The sequence below is a fragment of the Dicentrarchus labrax genome, unplaced genomic scaffold (genome assembly GCF_905237075.1).
Source record: "Dicentrarchus labrax unplaced genomic scaffold, dlabrax2021, whole genome shotgun sequence".
NCBI classification, from domain to species: Eukaryota; Metazoa; Chordata; class Actinopteri; family Moronidae; genus Dicentrarchus; species Dicentrarchus labrax.
The window spans coordinates 10,783,875-10,799,628 of NW_026136704.1; the positions used below are offsets into that span (position 1 = coordinate 10,783,875).

General features: G+C 40.4%; 1 protein-coding gene across 4 annotated transcripts in view; it reads right to left on the reverse strand.

Moving 5' to 3' along the window:
* lsamp (limbic system associated membrane protein) overlaps nt 1-15,754 on the reverse strand; it is a 1,177,706-nt gene that overhangs the window by 604,275 nt on the left and 557,677 nt on the right. The window contains exon 1 of one of the 4 annotated variants that reach the window (XM_051396812.1): nt 7,787-7,986. The exons of the other annotated variants lie outside the window; for them this stretch is intronic. Coding sequence (XP_051252772.1) covers nt 7,787-7,850 — 64 coding nt within the window. The 5' untranslated portion in view covers nt 7,851-7,986. Of the gene's footprint in view, nt 1-7,786; nt 7,987-15,754 lie in introns of those variants that run through there. 4 annotated transcript variants of the gene reach the window in all.

A 15,754-nucleotide genomic window follows, 5' to 3' on the forward strand; every position in this document is an offset into this window, starting at 1 on the left:
AACCTTGTTGTTATATTTACAATGAGCAGATCCTGTTCAGTATTATGTACAGTGCAGTGAAACCATCTAAAAACCATTGGAGAGGTCCAGTGGACTGCATTAGGCTTATAAATCCTGTCCATTAGGAACAGTGTGTACAGCTCCACACCTGACACCTTAATGTCTTTTTCATCAGTCACTTCGAGTCTGAAGCTCTTTAACCAATCCTGACCTCTTATTCTACACTCCCTGCACCACAAACTAAAGAAACAACAAATACATGGTGTCTCCCAGGGACAGTAGATCATGTGAAGTTTTTGCTGTCAGTTCACTCATTCTCTCTGACTAATTTGCTCTAAGCTGTGTGTGGGCTTGGTGAGCAGTTGTTCTCTGATCTTCATCACAGCCTCGGAACACAACATCAGGTTTATTATGTGATTCATTTGGTTTGTACCAGACTGTGAAGCTCTGATTTTAAACATCTTTACATCAGATTGACAGAGAAGCTCAGCTGAGGTGAACAGCCTCATGGGATGCTGTCTCTGCCCACAGAGGGAGAGGGGAACGATGTGCGTCTCAGTCTGCAGGGCTCATTGTCTTCTGGACTGGTTGCTTACGTCTCTTCTCTGTTATGTTCAAGAACAAATCAGCAACTACCAATGAAATATACTGTATGTTCCTTCAGGTGCAACATCTGGACATCTGGCAGGACTGTCCTGTGGCAGCCTGACATACAGAACACTTCACTGTCAATCAGTCAATAAAGTTGTAATTGTTTGAAGGTGAGCATTCACCTCTAAGGGGCTGGGTGCTTGATACAGAAGCAGTGCTGTAGGTTAAATCAACTGCTCAGTAATCATTAGAGTCTTGTCTGTGTTTGTCTTCGGTGGTCTCCACTTCAGCTCGCTGGCTGCCATCAATACAACAAAACACCACCACATAGAACAAGCTTTCACTGAAGCTTTGTAAAGGGTAAAATATTGAACTCTAAGACACAACACACACACACACACACACACACACACACACACACACACAGTACCTGTCAAATGTCGACAAACCCAAACGTTGTGTGTAATTTATTAACAAGAGTGTAAAGTGATAGTAAAACCATCAAACACAGGCCTCTACACACACTTTCACTCCCTCACACAGATTGTAACAAAGCTCTCTTTATCCACTGACTTCAGACTGAGAGCTCATTGAGATCCAACTGTAAACAGACTGAATGAGTAAACACACAACCATCCATCTCATCAGTCTCTATTTATGACGTTAATACTGTATGTCCTCACTACAGTGGATACATCCAAAAACACTGTTTACATGTTAAATTGACATCCAAACACATGGATTTCTACATAATGGGACTGAAATAAGACTGATGTCCTGTCAGAAAAGAGGCAAATGGAAGTTGATCATCCTGGACATTTCACATTTACAGTTTCTGATTTCAATTACATCATTTAAAAGAGATGGAAGCTCTCAGAGTAACACACAGGAATTAAAACAAAATCTGCACTGTTCAACTTTTCTCATTTTCCAACTTGGCCATCACTGTCCCACATCCATTGCCACATAAGTGTACAGAACATCCTCTCTACTGTAATTAGCATCAAATCAGTCTCTCCTTTCACAGACGTCCCACTGAGGGTGTGTCTGACTGCAAGAAAGAACAAACCCTTCCTTTCTCACATTGGTCTTTCCTGTTGTTGTCTTGCTGTCAGTAATTATGTCCACAGTTACATTTTAAAGTTAAACTCTTTGGCAGAGGGAATCGCCACTCATCCACTTTAAAATCCAACAGTTGAAGAGAATAAGTTGCTCATTTGAAGGAACAATTCATTAAAACATTTCCCCTGTTGACATATTAGTTCTGTAACATAAGTATCATTCACCTTCAACTTCATTCACACCTTTCAACATATATCCTGCCTCTCCTTTCCTTCAAACTAAATCCAATCTGGCGTGTTTGCAGAAGCAAAAAGGAGCAATTGCAACAATTTGGTGTGAACACTGAGTGCAGGCTCCGGCTGAATTTGCAGCCATTTTCACACAGCCTTGTTCACAATCATGTGACTCATTTATGTGGATTCCTTCTTCATCAGCTGCTGGACGTCATTAAATGAACAGACCTCTAGTTATTACAGTGCCACACATTGAATAACAGCTCAACAGAAATATACTGTTGGCTTCAGTCCTCTGGTCTCTTTTGTAAACATTTGAATCCACTGACAGAATCTTCATTCTGAGACATTCATTGAAATGTGAATCCAGCAGCATGACACAGTATCAGAGGTGTTTTCTCCAAAAGGGATTACCTGTTTGAATGAAGGATTAATAGAAACCGGATGTGTGGATGTATTTAATGGGTGAACACTTAAGACGGGCAAAAAGCTTTAATCCTGTAATCCTATAATACACTCACCTCTGGTTTTTATTGACTCTTAAATACAGAAACAAACATTCAGTCATTTATTTGTTCAGTGTTACAGAGAGGGAGCTCCCTAAAATCTAGATATTTTATTAATTATCTCTTTCTCATTGTAATTATCACTTTGACAGATCCAATACTGAGATCTTTTGTTGTTGTTGCTTTTCCTTTGTGCTAAATTGAGCTGTACAATTAATCAAAATATTATTGAAATCAATATCCAATTACAAGACTTCAATATTGAAATTACAGAAGCTGCAATATTTAATAAAGGTAAAATGTGTTTGTTGGACTACAGACTATGTGAAACAGCAACAGTGTTGGATATCAGAAGGACTGAAGACATGTGGCTGAACGCTTGGGAAACAGTCGTCCTCCACCAACTCCCGGACTTGGAGAGATATCTGTTGGAAACTCTTGATTTACTTTTTTGTCACTCTCAAACAGAAGTCTAAACAAACTGGCACACAGCTTTGCTTCTGAAGGGAATGTGGAGAAATCATCATTGCGTTGATCACGCTCATGTCTTCTGGTCCATTCAGAGTTTTTGGAAGGAAGTGGCAACAATCATTTAAAAAACCCTGAACAAGTATTTATAGACCGTTTAAAATAAAATCACTTTTTTTAATCTCCTCCAGGGTCCAAAGTTCACTACCTCCACTTCCTTCTGCCATCTACCTTGCTTCATTCTATTGTTCATGCCATATAACACACGTTTTCTTTTGTCAACTTGATCCACCATTACCGACCTACTAGAGGTGGGCGATATATATCGTTTGCGATAATATCGTCATTGTTGTTTTGACGATGTGCAAATTTCCATTATCGAGTATTTAAATTACTTCAACAAAAACAATGAAACGCCCGCGGAAACTTCTCACATCCATTAATACACGGTGCAGCAGCGCTCTCTACAGCATGGCAGGATTCAGTCACACGACTAGTGGGCCTACGTGATCGCAAGACGTGATCACGTGACCTCTCGCTAGCATCCTCCTTGCAACAGTTTAGCAGCGCGTTGCGATGGTAGAGAGAAAATGCAAACACCTCCAGTCCCTGAAGCTACCGGTACTTCAGATGATTTAGTGCCGAGACGTGGGTCCTATGGGCTTCAGCGTTCAGAGCGCTAAGCGCCTTCAGCGGTAAGAAGATGTCAGCGGAGATGGTTTTTTTTTTAGCGCAGCGCTCAGAGCGCTTCAAGTTGAAATCTGTTCAACTTTTAACACCGCTGGGCGCTCGGAAAATGAGTTTTTGAGCTCTCTCAGCGCTGTTAACGCGTTTGGTGGACACAAGTGCAGCTCAGACAATTCTAATCACATTTTAAAGGATATCGACTGATTATCGTTATCGCCAAAATCCCCAAAAATATTGAGATATTATTTTTTGCCCATATCGCCCACCCCTACGACCTACCCTATTCACATTCTTCTGATTGAGATGGATGATGGGAATAAAAAAACTTAGAACCAGACGTACATGAGGTTTTAAAGAATCTGACAAAAAGACTGAGTGTGCATGTTTCCTGTTTTGTGTCTACACATATTTCTACACCTTAATATAAACAGAGTTGTATGCATCTGGCCCCAGGAGTCAGAGCAGACACATCATTACATCCATCAGAGGCTAGATGCACTCTCAGATCCCATTAGTGCTGCAGGACAGTCAAATGTCACTGTAAGGAGTTAAAACAACCAGAACCACTAAAACAGAGACATCACTGAAGTCTAACCCCCTTTCTGTTAAAAAGGAAACAATTTACAATAGAATTATGAATGTGTCCAGATTATAATTATGAATCTTCCAGAGGGTCTCATGTAGTAAGTAAGATGTGAGGAACTCCACAAGAAAGATGACAAAGGAGATTAAAGAAAACACCAAACTAAATGTTTTGGCACCTTAAGAAGATCTCCTCAGTGATTCATATTTTCTGAATAATTAAAGTAATAATAAAGTCTGATTTCAGCACAATCACAGCAGGCCTGATCAACAAAGCCATAACCAAATTATCCTCACTTATGAATGAGAACTCTGAAAAAATAAGTAATAAAAGACTGAGCTCACCTTCCTCTTTCAAAGATGGTACTTTGTTTCTTGTTGCAAAAGAGAAGAAAAACTGTTTATCTAAATACCACCAACAGAGACAGAGGAAGAGGAGCGCACAGCTCCAATGACAGATGCATTTTCCCTGAATCAACCATGAAATCCTTTGCTACCAAAGAAAAGACTGGTTTGTTTTACGTGTTTCTATTGTCAGGGATCCCAACTCACCAAGACTGAATCACCAAAAGATGTCAGAATCACTGAAGCACAACTTTTACAGCAAATGATCTGTTTAAAGCTGCAGCCGGGGGAGGAGGATGAGGACATTTTTATACACTTTATATCACCTACAGTCTCTCATCATTGCAGTGAAATACATTCTGATCTCACTGATAATCACAAACTGAAACTATTTCCAGTTCAATCAGAGAAACAACCTCATGTAAGAATGTGCACAGATTACAACAAAGCAGCAGACCACCAGTTTATTTAAATAAATAAAATGCTTGATGAATGAGTAGAAGACAGTCAGTTCATTTATTTGCTCGACTTAGTGTAGAAAATTAATAAGAAACCAAACAGAGCAGAGGAAATAAATTATAATTCACTCTTTAGCAGCTCTGCCTTGTTAGAGGGGGACAGAGGAGGTGGAACAGTGGTTTACCTGTGTGACTGAAACTGATGCTCAGCACAAGATAAGTGTTTGGTCGAACTAAAATCAGTTGCTGAGACGATTACCTACGATAAGAAAAGATCAAATCAAATACCAAATGAATGTTTATACACAAAGGCTGAACTTGCTCAGCCTGACCAAGTATATTAATGCTCACTTTCTCAATCATTTTATCCTGAGTGTCTCTCTCCTGCTCACTGGTTGCACTTTGAAAAGCCAGCTGCAAACAGGGGTCAACGTCCAGATCAATTGAAGTGTGAGCAGATGACAAGTTGAAAGAAGCGCTGCAGTGAGACGGGCAGCACCGCTCCCATCAGAGGAAAGAATGGCTCAGACACACATTAACGATTTTACTGTCAGTCATGTGCAAGCTTTGGGAAAATGATGCCAGGAGAGATATAAACAAAGAAAAGTAAACACGGGAGGCATAAGATACGAGGGGATGACGCAAAGTAAAGAAAGTAATGTGAGTCCAGTGAGAAGTGGGAGGTGGAGGAGAAGGAGGTTTACTGTATGTGGGAACGAAGGAGAGGAAAGTTAGAGGACTGTGAAAGACTTCAACAACTCACTGAGAAAAGGATTAGTGGTGGGAATCTTAACCTATTATGTTTTCATTAGCAGCAGATGAGCATGAAAAGAAGGTTATGTTGTACTGAGTGGGCGGCTGTGGCTCAGAGGCAGAGCAGGTCGTTCCTCAGTCGGAAGGTTGTGGGTTCAATCCCTGGCTCCTGGTGCCACATTTCGAAGTATCCTTGAGCAAGATACTGAACCCCGAATTGCTCCCGATGCCGTGTGAGTGTGTATGAATGTTAGTTTCTGTTCGATGGACTTTGCCATCACTGAGTGAATGTGTGTGAAAGGGTGAATGTGGCACGTAGTGTAAAAGCGCTTTGAGTGGTCGGAAGACTAGAAAGGCGCTATACAAGTACAGGTCCATTTACCATTTTACTGAGTGAGAAAAAATACACAAAGAGAAGCCGAGTGAGTTCAGTCAGCACGTATAATTCAGGTCTGTTCAGGTCCTGGTGTCTCTGAGCCATCGACTGACAATGATCTCCTCCTTAAGCACTCCTTCATATCAACCCTCTGTCCACTCTGACAAAAACAAAAACCATCCTGGAAAACAACCAATACACAAAAATGGACGTCATCGAAAGAATCATGTGAGAGCTTCTACGAATAAAAGGGCTCCTGCTCATCAGCTGACTCAAACTATCTTGGAAGCTCCACAGCACAGTCCAATTACGAGCTTTCATATCAAATACAACAACAAAATCTGAAACCACTCCTGCAACACACACACTGCCCATCTATAAACTCAGCTACTTCCACCAATTCACTGAAATATGGTAACATTTCTGTTGGAGCTTTGGAGGATGTTACTGTATATCACAGAACATACAATCAGTGTTAGTTTTACTTTAGTGGAAATATGACTGAGAATAAAATGGCCAGTGAAGATGTGCATTAGTTTGTTCGGATGGTGTTTTAAGCTCTGAAAACGTGTTACCATTGGAGTCCATTGTACGTGTTTAACAGCCACCTTGCAAGCCTACAGGGGCTGTTCATACAGGGTGGAAAAACTGACAAAACCACACTGTTCTGTATTGAAACAGACATTCAGCAGCTTTTATGAACACTGAAACACTAAACTCATTGTCCAGCCAAATGAACCAAATGAGCATGGCATTCATCCACTTACTGATGTCATTTAAAGGTATGTTAGCGAGACGTGAATGTCTTCATCTTTGTCTGACACTTCTGCTTTAAATACTGACACTGAAGACCTGATCGTGTTCTCTCAACCAAACTGATTCCTTCATGAAGTCAAACTGAGCAGCCGGTTGATCACTTTATCAAACACTCACAATTCATTTTAGAGCTGCTGTACTTAGAGTCTGGAGAGCATCATCACTTACTGCTGACATTTCATTACAAAAGTAGATGGATTTCCTCTTCATCCTACTACCATCATCTCAGCTCTCCTGTTCAAATCACACATTGTTTCTTCCTCATGTATTCATCCACATGTATCACACACACTCTCTCCACCTCATAAAAACACTCCTTGCCAGCATAAGAGCAGCACCAAAGACAATCCAATGAGACTGACTGATCCAATCTACAATGCAGACATCATGGGCCACAGTGAAAAGAGATGTTGTTGAAGACATGAAGGTATTTCAGGGAGGCTCAGAACCAAAACTGAGGGATGAATTTACTTGTTTGATAATTTACACAAGCTTTTGTCCTGTCACACTGCCCCTGAACACACACACACACACACACACACACACACACACACACACTCCTCTGCTGAAGCTGTGAGCTGGACCTTCAGCCTCTGAGGCTGCTCTCTTCTGTGTCACACACTGCGACTGTACATGAAGACTGATGTCAGATCAGTTTAGTTCCACTCATCACTAACTTCATTTAGAGCAAACAGAGCTCCACTGTAACAGTCTCTCTCTCTGTCTCTCTGCCATGTCAGCTGTTTTCAGGAAGGGAAGTCACTTCACATACCTTCAGAACGATAGTCAGCAGCAGACGGACAGAAGCACAATAAACATCCACGGTAGCTGTCATTTCCCTCTCAACTCCGGTGTTTCCTAGTGGAAAACGCCAGGACATGAAATGAAAAGAATAAAACGACCCCTTGCCTTGAAATCCAAAGAGGAAAGCGACGCCGGGGATCCACACGGTGTGTATCCAGAAGTAAAGCATGGTGTCCTTTAATCAGGTGCAAAAGCTCCGCGCTCTTCCCGACGAAGCTCCGTCTCCAGCGGTTAATTTCCAGAAGAGAAAGCGCTGCAAATGAAGCCGAGCGGAGGAACAAATCCCAGTCTGAACGCTGCTGATCAACACAAGAGCTGGAGACTCTGTCACTGCTCCATCTGCTGCTTTCACACGGACAGTAGCGACCCCTACCGACACTCACCCACAGAGGGAGAGAGTGTGTGTCTGTGTGTGTGTCTCTGTGTGTGTGTGTGTTCACTGTGTTTCTAAAGCACTGACAAATCCAACACATTTCATTCAGCAGCACAACCACGATGTTTCACTCTTTCTGCCTCACAGCAGCTTTACTGCTGGACACACAAGTGAAGAGGAGGGGGGTGGAAGGAGGAAGAAACACACAACTTTCTGATTCTTCACTGTTCAATATCCACACTCAGGTGGACACTATTGTCTGTTAGTGTGGACAGATTCATGGCTCACACATATATCCTCAGGCTGCTCTGTAAGATACAGACTCACAAAAACATCACAAATAAATAACAACAGAATAAATATCAGAGATTTCAACTGTAACAGTCACTGCTTTAAAGTATGTGCAGGTACATTTATTGACTTTGTTGTAAAAATGTAGTTGATTAAAGCTACAGGTTGTGTGATGTTCCACCTGTACCTACAACAGTTCGTACTGATAAACAAAGTAAGAATAAATGCAGACGTAGAAAAGGCTACGAAGAGAAGGTTTGCATAAAGTAAGAGGTCAAACCAGAGTCAACATCAGTGTGGTTTAACAGTGATGGTGAGAACTGAGGGACGGGCTATTATCTGGTTTGTTTTGCTTTGGGTTTTTTTTGTTACTTTCCTGAACTATGTAGTATGTAGAACTATGTATGAATGAGACATGAGGTAGTTGGATACAATGTGTGACGATGCACTGTGCTCTGCACTGCGTGTTCATGTGTGTTTGGGGGACTGGCTTTGGAGGGACACTTGAAGGGACGGGCTGAGATTTGTTCAGTTGGATACTTTCAAACTCTTGTTGTCTGCTAGTTTCTCCAATGTTATCTACCCTAGCTTTAATCCAGGAAACAACAAGTATCTGTCTTTAAAATGATCATAAAAGGAACTGAGGATAAAAGGTGAAGATGAAGAAGCTCATATAGAATATTTGCACATTAAGTAAAGTTGTATTTTTGTGTGAAAAATATCAGTGCCCGCATTTTCTACTTCTGACATGCAATTAAACATTAAAAAGTTGTTCTAGTGTCTCTATAGGAGCTGCTCAGTCCCGTATGTACCAATATCTGTTAGAGTTCAATGTGAAGAGAGTCTAGTTGGTCTCACTGGAGAGAGCCAGTTATCTGTGTGCATACACGTGTGGTGTTTTATTCCAAAGAAATCCTGACAGTAGATTCATTACAGTTCTCACAGAGCCCCTGAAGCTGTTGCATTAGATTTTATATTTAACTCCAGCTGCAGTGAGAGCACCTACACACCAAACTTGTTTTATAGTAATATACTGATGAGACTGTTTTCCATTTTCAGTAAGAATCACATTCACTCACATCTTAATATGAAAGCAGATGTGTCTGCTGCAGATATATATAACAGCTCTCAACTCCAGCAGATCACACTGAAGTTATCTGGATGCAAAGAGAACAGCAGTCCTGATCATCTGTGTAAAGCAGAGACAGATTAAATGTTATCTGTACACCACAATATGTTCTTGAATTAAAGGCTCAAATGAATGCTGTTACATACGATCCAGAAGATAATGGTACATGAATCAGTGCTTATTCATATAATATATGGCTGTGTTTTCACTTTCCAACACAATGGCAGCTCTGCTCAGTAAACAGCAGTCAGCAGCAGCAGTGATGTTACGTTCTATGGTTTGAATAGTTTGACTGTTGTGTTCAGTAAAAGCTGCACAGTTGATACTGAGGAAGATACACTGATGATGTAATTCTACTATTAATAAAAGTTGCTCTAGCTGCTGCTTTCTGTAGTGTCACTACATTAAGTGAGCTTAACTAGTTTTTTGGATCGTTGCCCTCACACAGAAGTCACAAGCTGCTCAGAACTACATTTCCTATTATATTTGTAGTTTGTGTTCTTAGTTTTGTTTCCTTTTAGTTTCCATCTGTGATTAGCTTCCACCCACGAGACCTTATGGCCCAGGTGGACTGTGTTTGGAGGCTTTATTTACATTCCCCACCTGTTTCTGTCACACTGCTCATTTGTATTGTAGGCACAGAGGAGATGAATACTGTTTTCATTATAACATGCCAGCAGCAAGAGAAACAAAAGCAAAGGTTAGATTGAAAACAATCGGAGGAAAAATATAGTTTGCTGTCAGAGAAGTGAGAGTGTTGATTCTCAGAAAGAAGTGAAATCTTGTTTCATGTTGTAGTCATCTATAAATTATACATACACACTGCATGGTGTCATACATTGTTCATGGGGGTGGGGGTCCATAGTTCTATTTACAGTTTTAGGGTCCTGAAAAGTCCAGTAACAGACTCATAATGCGAGTCTTCAGTCTGAGCCACAGCAGTTAACACAGGGTAATCACCAACTCACAGCCCACTGTGTGAATTATATACACAGTATGAACACGTCACAAATCATTTAGATACAGACTGAAACGTTGGCAGGAAGAAAACAGAATGTATTTCAATGATAGCTCCATGCTACAAACTACATGAATATGCAAAGCTTCCAGCAGACAACTGTTTGTAATAAGTCATTCTATGTGAGCAGATGGTGTGGTAATGATTTCACATTAGCTATTAATTTATTTGCAAAATACTTAAATCTTACCTGTGTTGTAAGAAGACATTAACATCACATGATGCAAGAACCAAAGTAAATGCACCAGTTTATTTCAATGTATAGACAGTTTCTCCAGCTTTTACAGGTCTGCAATCAGAGACAGAACCACTGCAGGTGAAAACACGGCCTCCTCATTACATTCCCTTATTAGAGAGAATCCTGATTCATTTTGCAGAGTAAGTCCACTCATGTCTTATCATACTCAACGCTGAGTTAAAAGTTCCTGACCTCTAAGTGTCTTGATTCATAATTCATGTCCAGCCCACAGTGTCTCTGTCCTCCAGCAAAACTTTGGACGTCAGTGTGAAAGCCTCCAGCTAATGTCGGTGAATGTTCTATAGATTCTCTCTGCCTGTTTCACCTCTGACCACAGCCAGCATCACTGATAGGTGCAGTTGGGTGTTCAGAGGTGTGCTCTGTTGAACCTGTAACCACACCCAACAGTGATGTCACCGGGTCCTGGAGTCCACCTGTTGTTCACTGCAGCACAGTGAGAGGTTTAGCCACTGGAGGTCAGCAAAGACAAGATTATCAGGGGTGTTAAGTTTCTCTTTAAACACCAGCATCAAACTGGAGTCCAGTGAGCTGATCTGTCCTCCCAGTCAGCACCATGGACAGAGACAGAGCAGCAACAGAGCACAGAGCTCTGCAGCAAAGACTGCTGTTCTCACTCCAATAGTGAAACACTATCAATATAGTGACATTTCTATGTTGTTGTGATTTTCAGTATTACTTATAACTATTGCACAGTGCATTAGAAAGTTCAGTTATATTTTATCCTTTCTTTAAAACGTATTAATAATATTTCTCCTTCGATACACCTGCTCTCGTCCAGCTGCTTCTTTCAACCTGCCAGAGAGAAGCTTCACCAGGGTATAATGTACTCACACAGTTCACACTGCATTGTGTGAACAAGGGTAACAAAGGCCGACTCTTTCCAGTTACTGTAAGATGGAATAAGACTGAAAGTGAAAGTTTACTGCATGACTTTCCATCCATCAAGTATCAGGATACAGCTCAGAAGAGATCTGCATTGATCTGACTTCTGAATATGACACCACATTACACAGCACTCTCCCCACTCTGAGCTGTGACCTCCAGAAGTGGATAATTTACAGTAAAGTTGCAGATACTCTGTGGTACTTGTACTCTGATGCTAATGACTCTTGGAGTTCTAGTTTCCTCTAGCTGTTGGTCTCTGTCCTGAATAAAGAGCTCCTCTGTCTATTTCTAGTGACTCCATCCCAGTGGTTTCCATCACACCAGACCCCCAGCTGATTACGTGGGACTCTGCAGAGAGCGTTGATTTATGACTGTTTGGCTCTGATTATACTTGAGCTCTCTGGTGCAACACTGCAGCTCTCAGCCGGCATCCAAACGTGTGAGAGCTTCCCTAAAGACTTTGGTTTGATAACAGTTTGCCTCTGACTTTCTGGTTCAGATCCAGTTAAAAATGTGCTCATCTCACAGACATAGTCTTAAAATACTCATGCAGGAAGAAGAGAAGTGAGACTATATTTAGAAAAAAAAAATTAATTAAGATTTAATAAAAAGCAGTAATGAATAAGATTCTGTTTCCATTTCACCACCTCTCCATTACTGTAGTTCCTTTGCTGTGAACAGAGAGCCACCAGCTGCAGGGTCTATTCATTGATGAGTTAGAGGAGGAAGGAAGATGATCGACAGCCAGTTAAAAAGAGAACAATGGGATGTTGTCTGGACTACTGGTGTCAGTGTTCAACCGTCTGGGACAACAACAACAGTTTAAGAAAAAAAGAACAGCCACTGAGGTGGTGAATCATTGATTCATAGCTTCAATCAGGATTAAATGTGGAAACTTTAAAAACAAATCTGTCATTGATTGGTCTGAAAAGACAAAATCAGCATTACTGTACTATCAAATTGTCCAGTTCTTCTCACTTGAATTAGTGTGCACTATGTTTCTGACACTGAGTTTCTCCACTAAATGTCAGAGTGTGTTTAGGTTGTGTGTTTGCATACACCATGCATGTCTTCCTTGAATAAACCGTTGGATGAATTATATGTGTATGTTTGGATCGGCCATATTTCCTGAACTGGCAGAAGAGAACAGCAGAGATCACAGCTGTTCTCCTGATCATTCTCTTGTTGAGTCTCTGCAGACTTGTTAGCTTGCTCACTTCCACATCTCCTGTCAGACCAAATCCTCTCAATGTCTCCAACCATATCTAAATTTGATGTGCAATTTTTACACTTTATTTCATTCTGTCAAATTCTGCCATCATCTCATCTCAAACCATGCTTTTTGCAATATTTTTACTTTTTACTGACTATGTTTGAAGTGTACAGATATACAATTTCAATGCACACCTGTCAGCCAATCAGAAGTGAGTATTTCTGTCCAAGCTATCAAGAGCTCCATAATACAATCATTACAAACTAAAGTTATATACAGGCTGCCAGAAAACTAGCATCAGTTGGCTACATGTGGCAGAACTGTAACCATAGAAACATCTGCAGTAGCATTCATGTGCTACACCACAAACATTAAGAAAGAAAGATGGAACATTTTATTCTGAGATAAGGTCTTTTTGGCGGCAGTCTTTGTTCTAATATTTGTCTTCTGTTAGTGAGGCATTAACAATGAACAATCAAGCTGACTGATTGGTTGAAATATCACAAAGCTGCAAGAAGAAGCTGGAAAAGGTTGGAACAGAAGCACAGACTGAATTTAAAGTGTACCTTTAGTCCACTAGTAGAGGTGGAGGAGATGTGTGCAGCACATTATTGTTTATAGTATTCATTTCAGCAGGTGTTAAAAAAACCTGTTTTATTTTAAAATTGTAATCCTGCTAATTATCCACATTTTTCCTAAATGTAACTTTAATGTGATTAAATCTTTTTTTCTGTAGCTGTCATGGATTACAGTTACCTTTGTTTGTATCCTGAGTGCTTAGGTACATGTAATCCATTACTTCCCGAGCCTGGTGTTGTCATAGCAGCAACCACAGATTTGCTCCCTGCTAAATACAAGCTAATTGTTTCTGCACTTAAATGAACTAATTGCTTCACATCATTTGCATTAATGTCACTGAATGTCAGCAACCAACAGAGCTGACTAACAGAACAGGTTATCCCTGCATGCTGCATCACAGGCTGCTGACCAGCTTTGATCAATCAGACTTTACTGTGGCCTGTCAGTAAACACAACATTACAGCCTTAATTATTGTTCACTGTTTTGTTAGCAGAGCTAATCTGAAGCAAACTGTGTAAACTGACAGAAAAATGTGCGTGCAAACTGAAAATAAGAACTGACTCTGGTACGTCAGGTGTCTTATCCAACATTTCCTGATAATAATCAGACCTCAGAGAGATTTCCTGTAAGTTTCCAAACAGCAATCAGTCCTCATAGAGTCACAGTATCAGAACTGAGCAACACACACACAAGACCAGAGTACTGTGGAGTCATCTTCCCTGACCCATCCTGTCTGTCGTGTTCACATCCTGTAAGACCTGCTGCTTGTCCACATCATAAATGATTATCCCTCCTCTCTGAGTATCAGTTATAGAGCTGCAGTGAGGTAGAGGAGTTTGTGTTCTGCAACTTAAGAAAAAAACAGCTTGGTTTGCTGAGTCTGGAGCTTGTGTGTCACCACAATTGTAATGATGAAATAGGTTTATATAATTTAACATTAAGCAGAGAAAGAAGACCATCTGGCATCAGAGATGGACATACAGATGATAGCCGACACGTCACCAGCCTGCCCACACACACATGCAGCCTCACATCTCATCAATATGCTCATGTTTGAACCACAACAAGACCCACATGAAGAAATAAACAAAGAAACAATCAGACACCATGAACTGAATCATCTTATAACCAGGACAGTGAAGCTCGATTACACCTAGAATGTCCATTAAGAGGAACAGCAAGAGTGAATAGTGGAGGTGGGAAAATGCAGAATATTACTTCAAACAGAGAGAAGCTAAATACTTCACACAGAAAACGAAAGTATCTGTCAGTGACTAGAAACTAAAGAGAGGAGGAGAAAGTGGGAGCAGAGAGAGAAAAGAGCAGATTTTATACAAATCTCACTGGTGACTCGCCACTGACAAAGAAAATCTCTTGACAATTGTGAGGACAGCGAGTAAGAACTGAGAGTGATGTGAGAGAAACTTTCAAATCCAACAGTGAGTCAGCATGATTAGTTCAAACTCCTTGATTCTTGACTTCAGTGTTCACTCAGTGAAAGATATGATTTTCTGGATAATACAGGAGTTGGTCGTCTGTATAAAAACTGTGAAAGTGAAGGTGATTATTTATTTTAACAAATTTATTCAAAATGGATGACTAAGCAACTCGTATGGACAGCTTGATAATTCATCTGAAAAAGGAAAAAGGTCTTTGAGTTATTAAGTAATTGAAATAACTTCAAAACAACTATACTTCATGAGCTTTACCCTTCATGGATTGGGTGTTTGCTAGCTAGTGGAAATAAAGTTATTAGAAGTCAGTGTACTGCTGAAAGAGACGACAACATCTTGTTTGTAACACAACTTATTGACATCACAGGAAAAAGATAAAATTAATGTGTGATTCTGACGACTGCAAATGAATGTCACAAAAGAAGATGAATTGGGTTCTTCTTTCACATTATCAGACTCTGTAGGTGTTAAAAGCGTAGAAGGAATCTTTTTTTGTTGCTGTGAAATTGCAGACATACAATGACAATAAAAGAGTACAAACGTGACTCCTTAAAAATTTCTAAATGAATGAAAACGTCAGTCAAGTTGTTCAGTGAGAGGTGAGGAAGAGTGAACAAAGGAGCAGGTGGTAAAAGAAAAGAATAAATCGGTGGAAATGGAGGAGTTAGATATAAAGACGATACAATACTGTTGATCAGAAGTCGAGAAATCATCACTCGTTTTCCACAAATGCACCAAAACACAACTCATCAAATGTTATCTGCACACAACCTTTTTGAGTAACTGTAATAAAGGAAAATGATGGATGATTTTAATTCAAAAAGATAGAAAATGATCAAAATGATCTTTCATGTGATAATCTTCACACCTG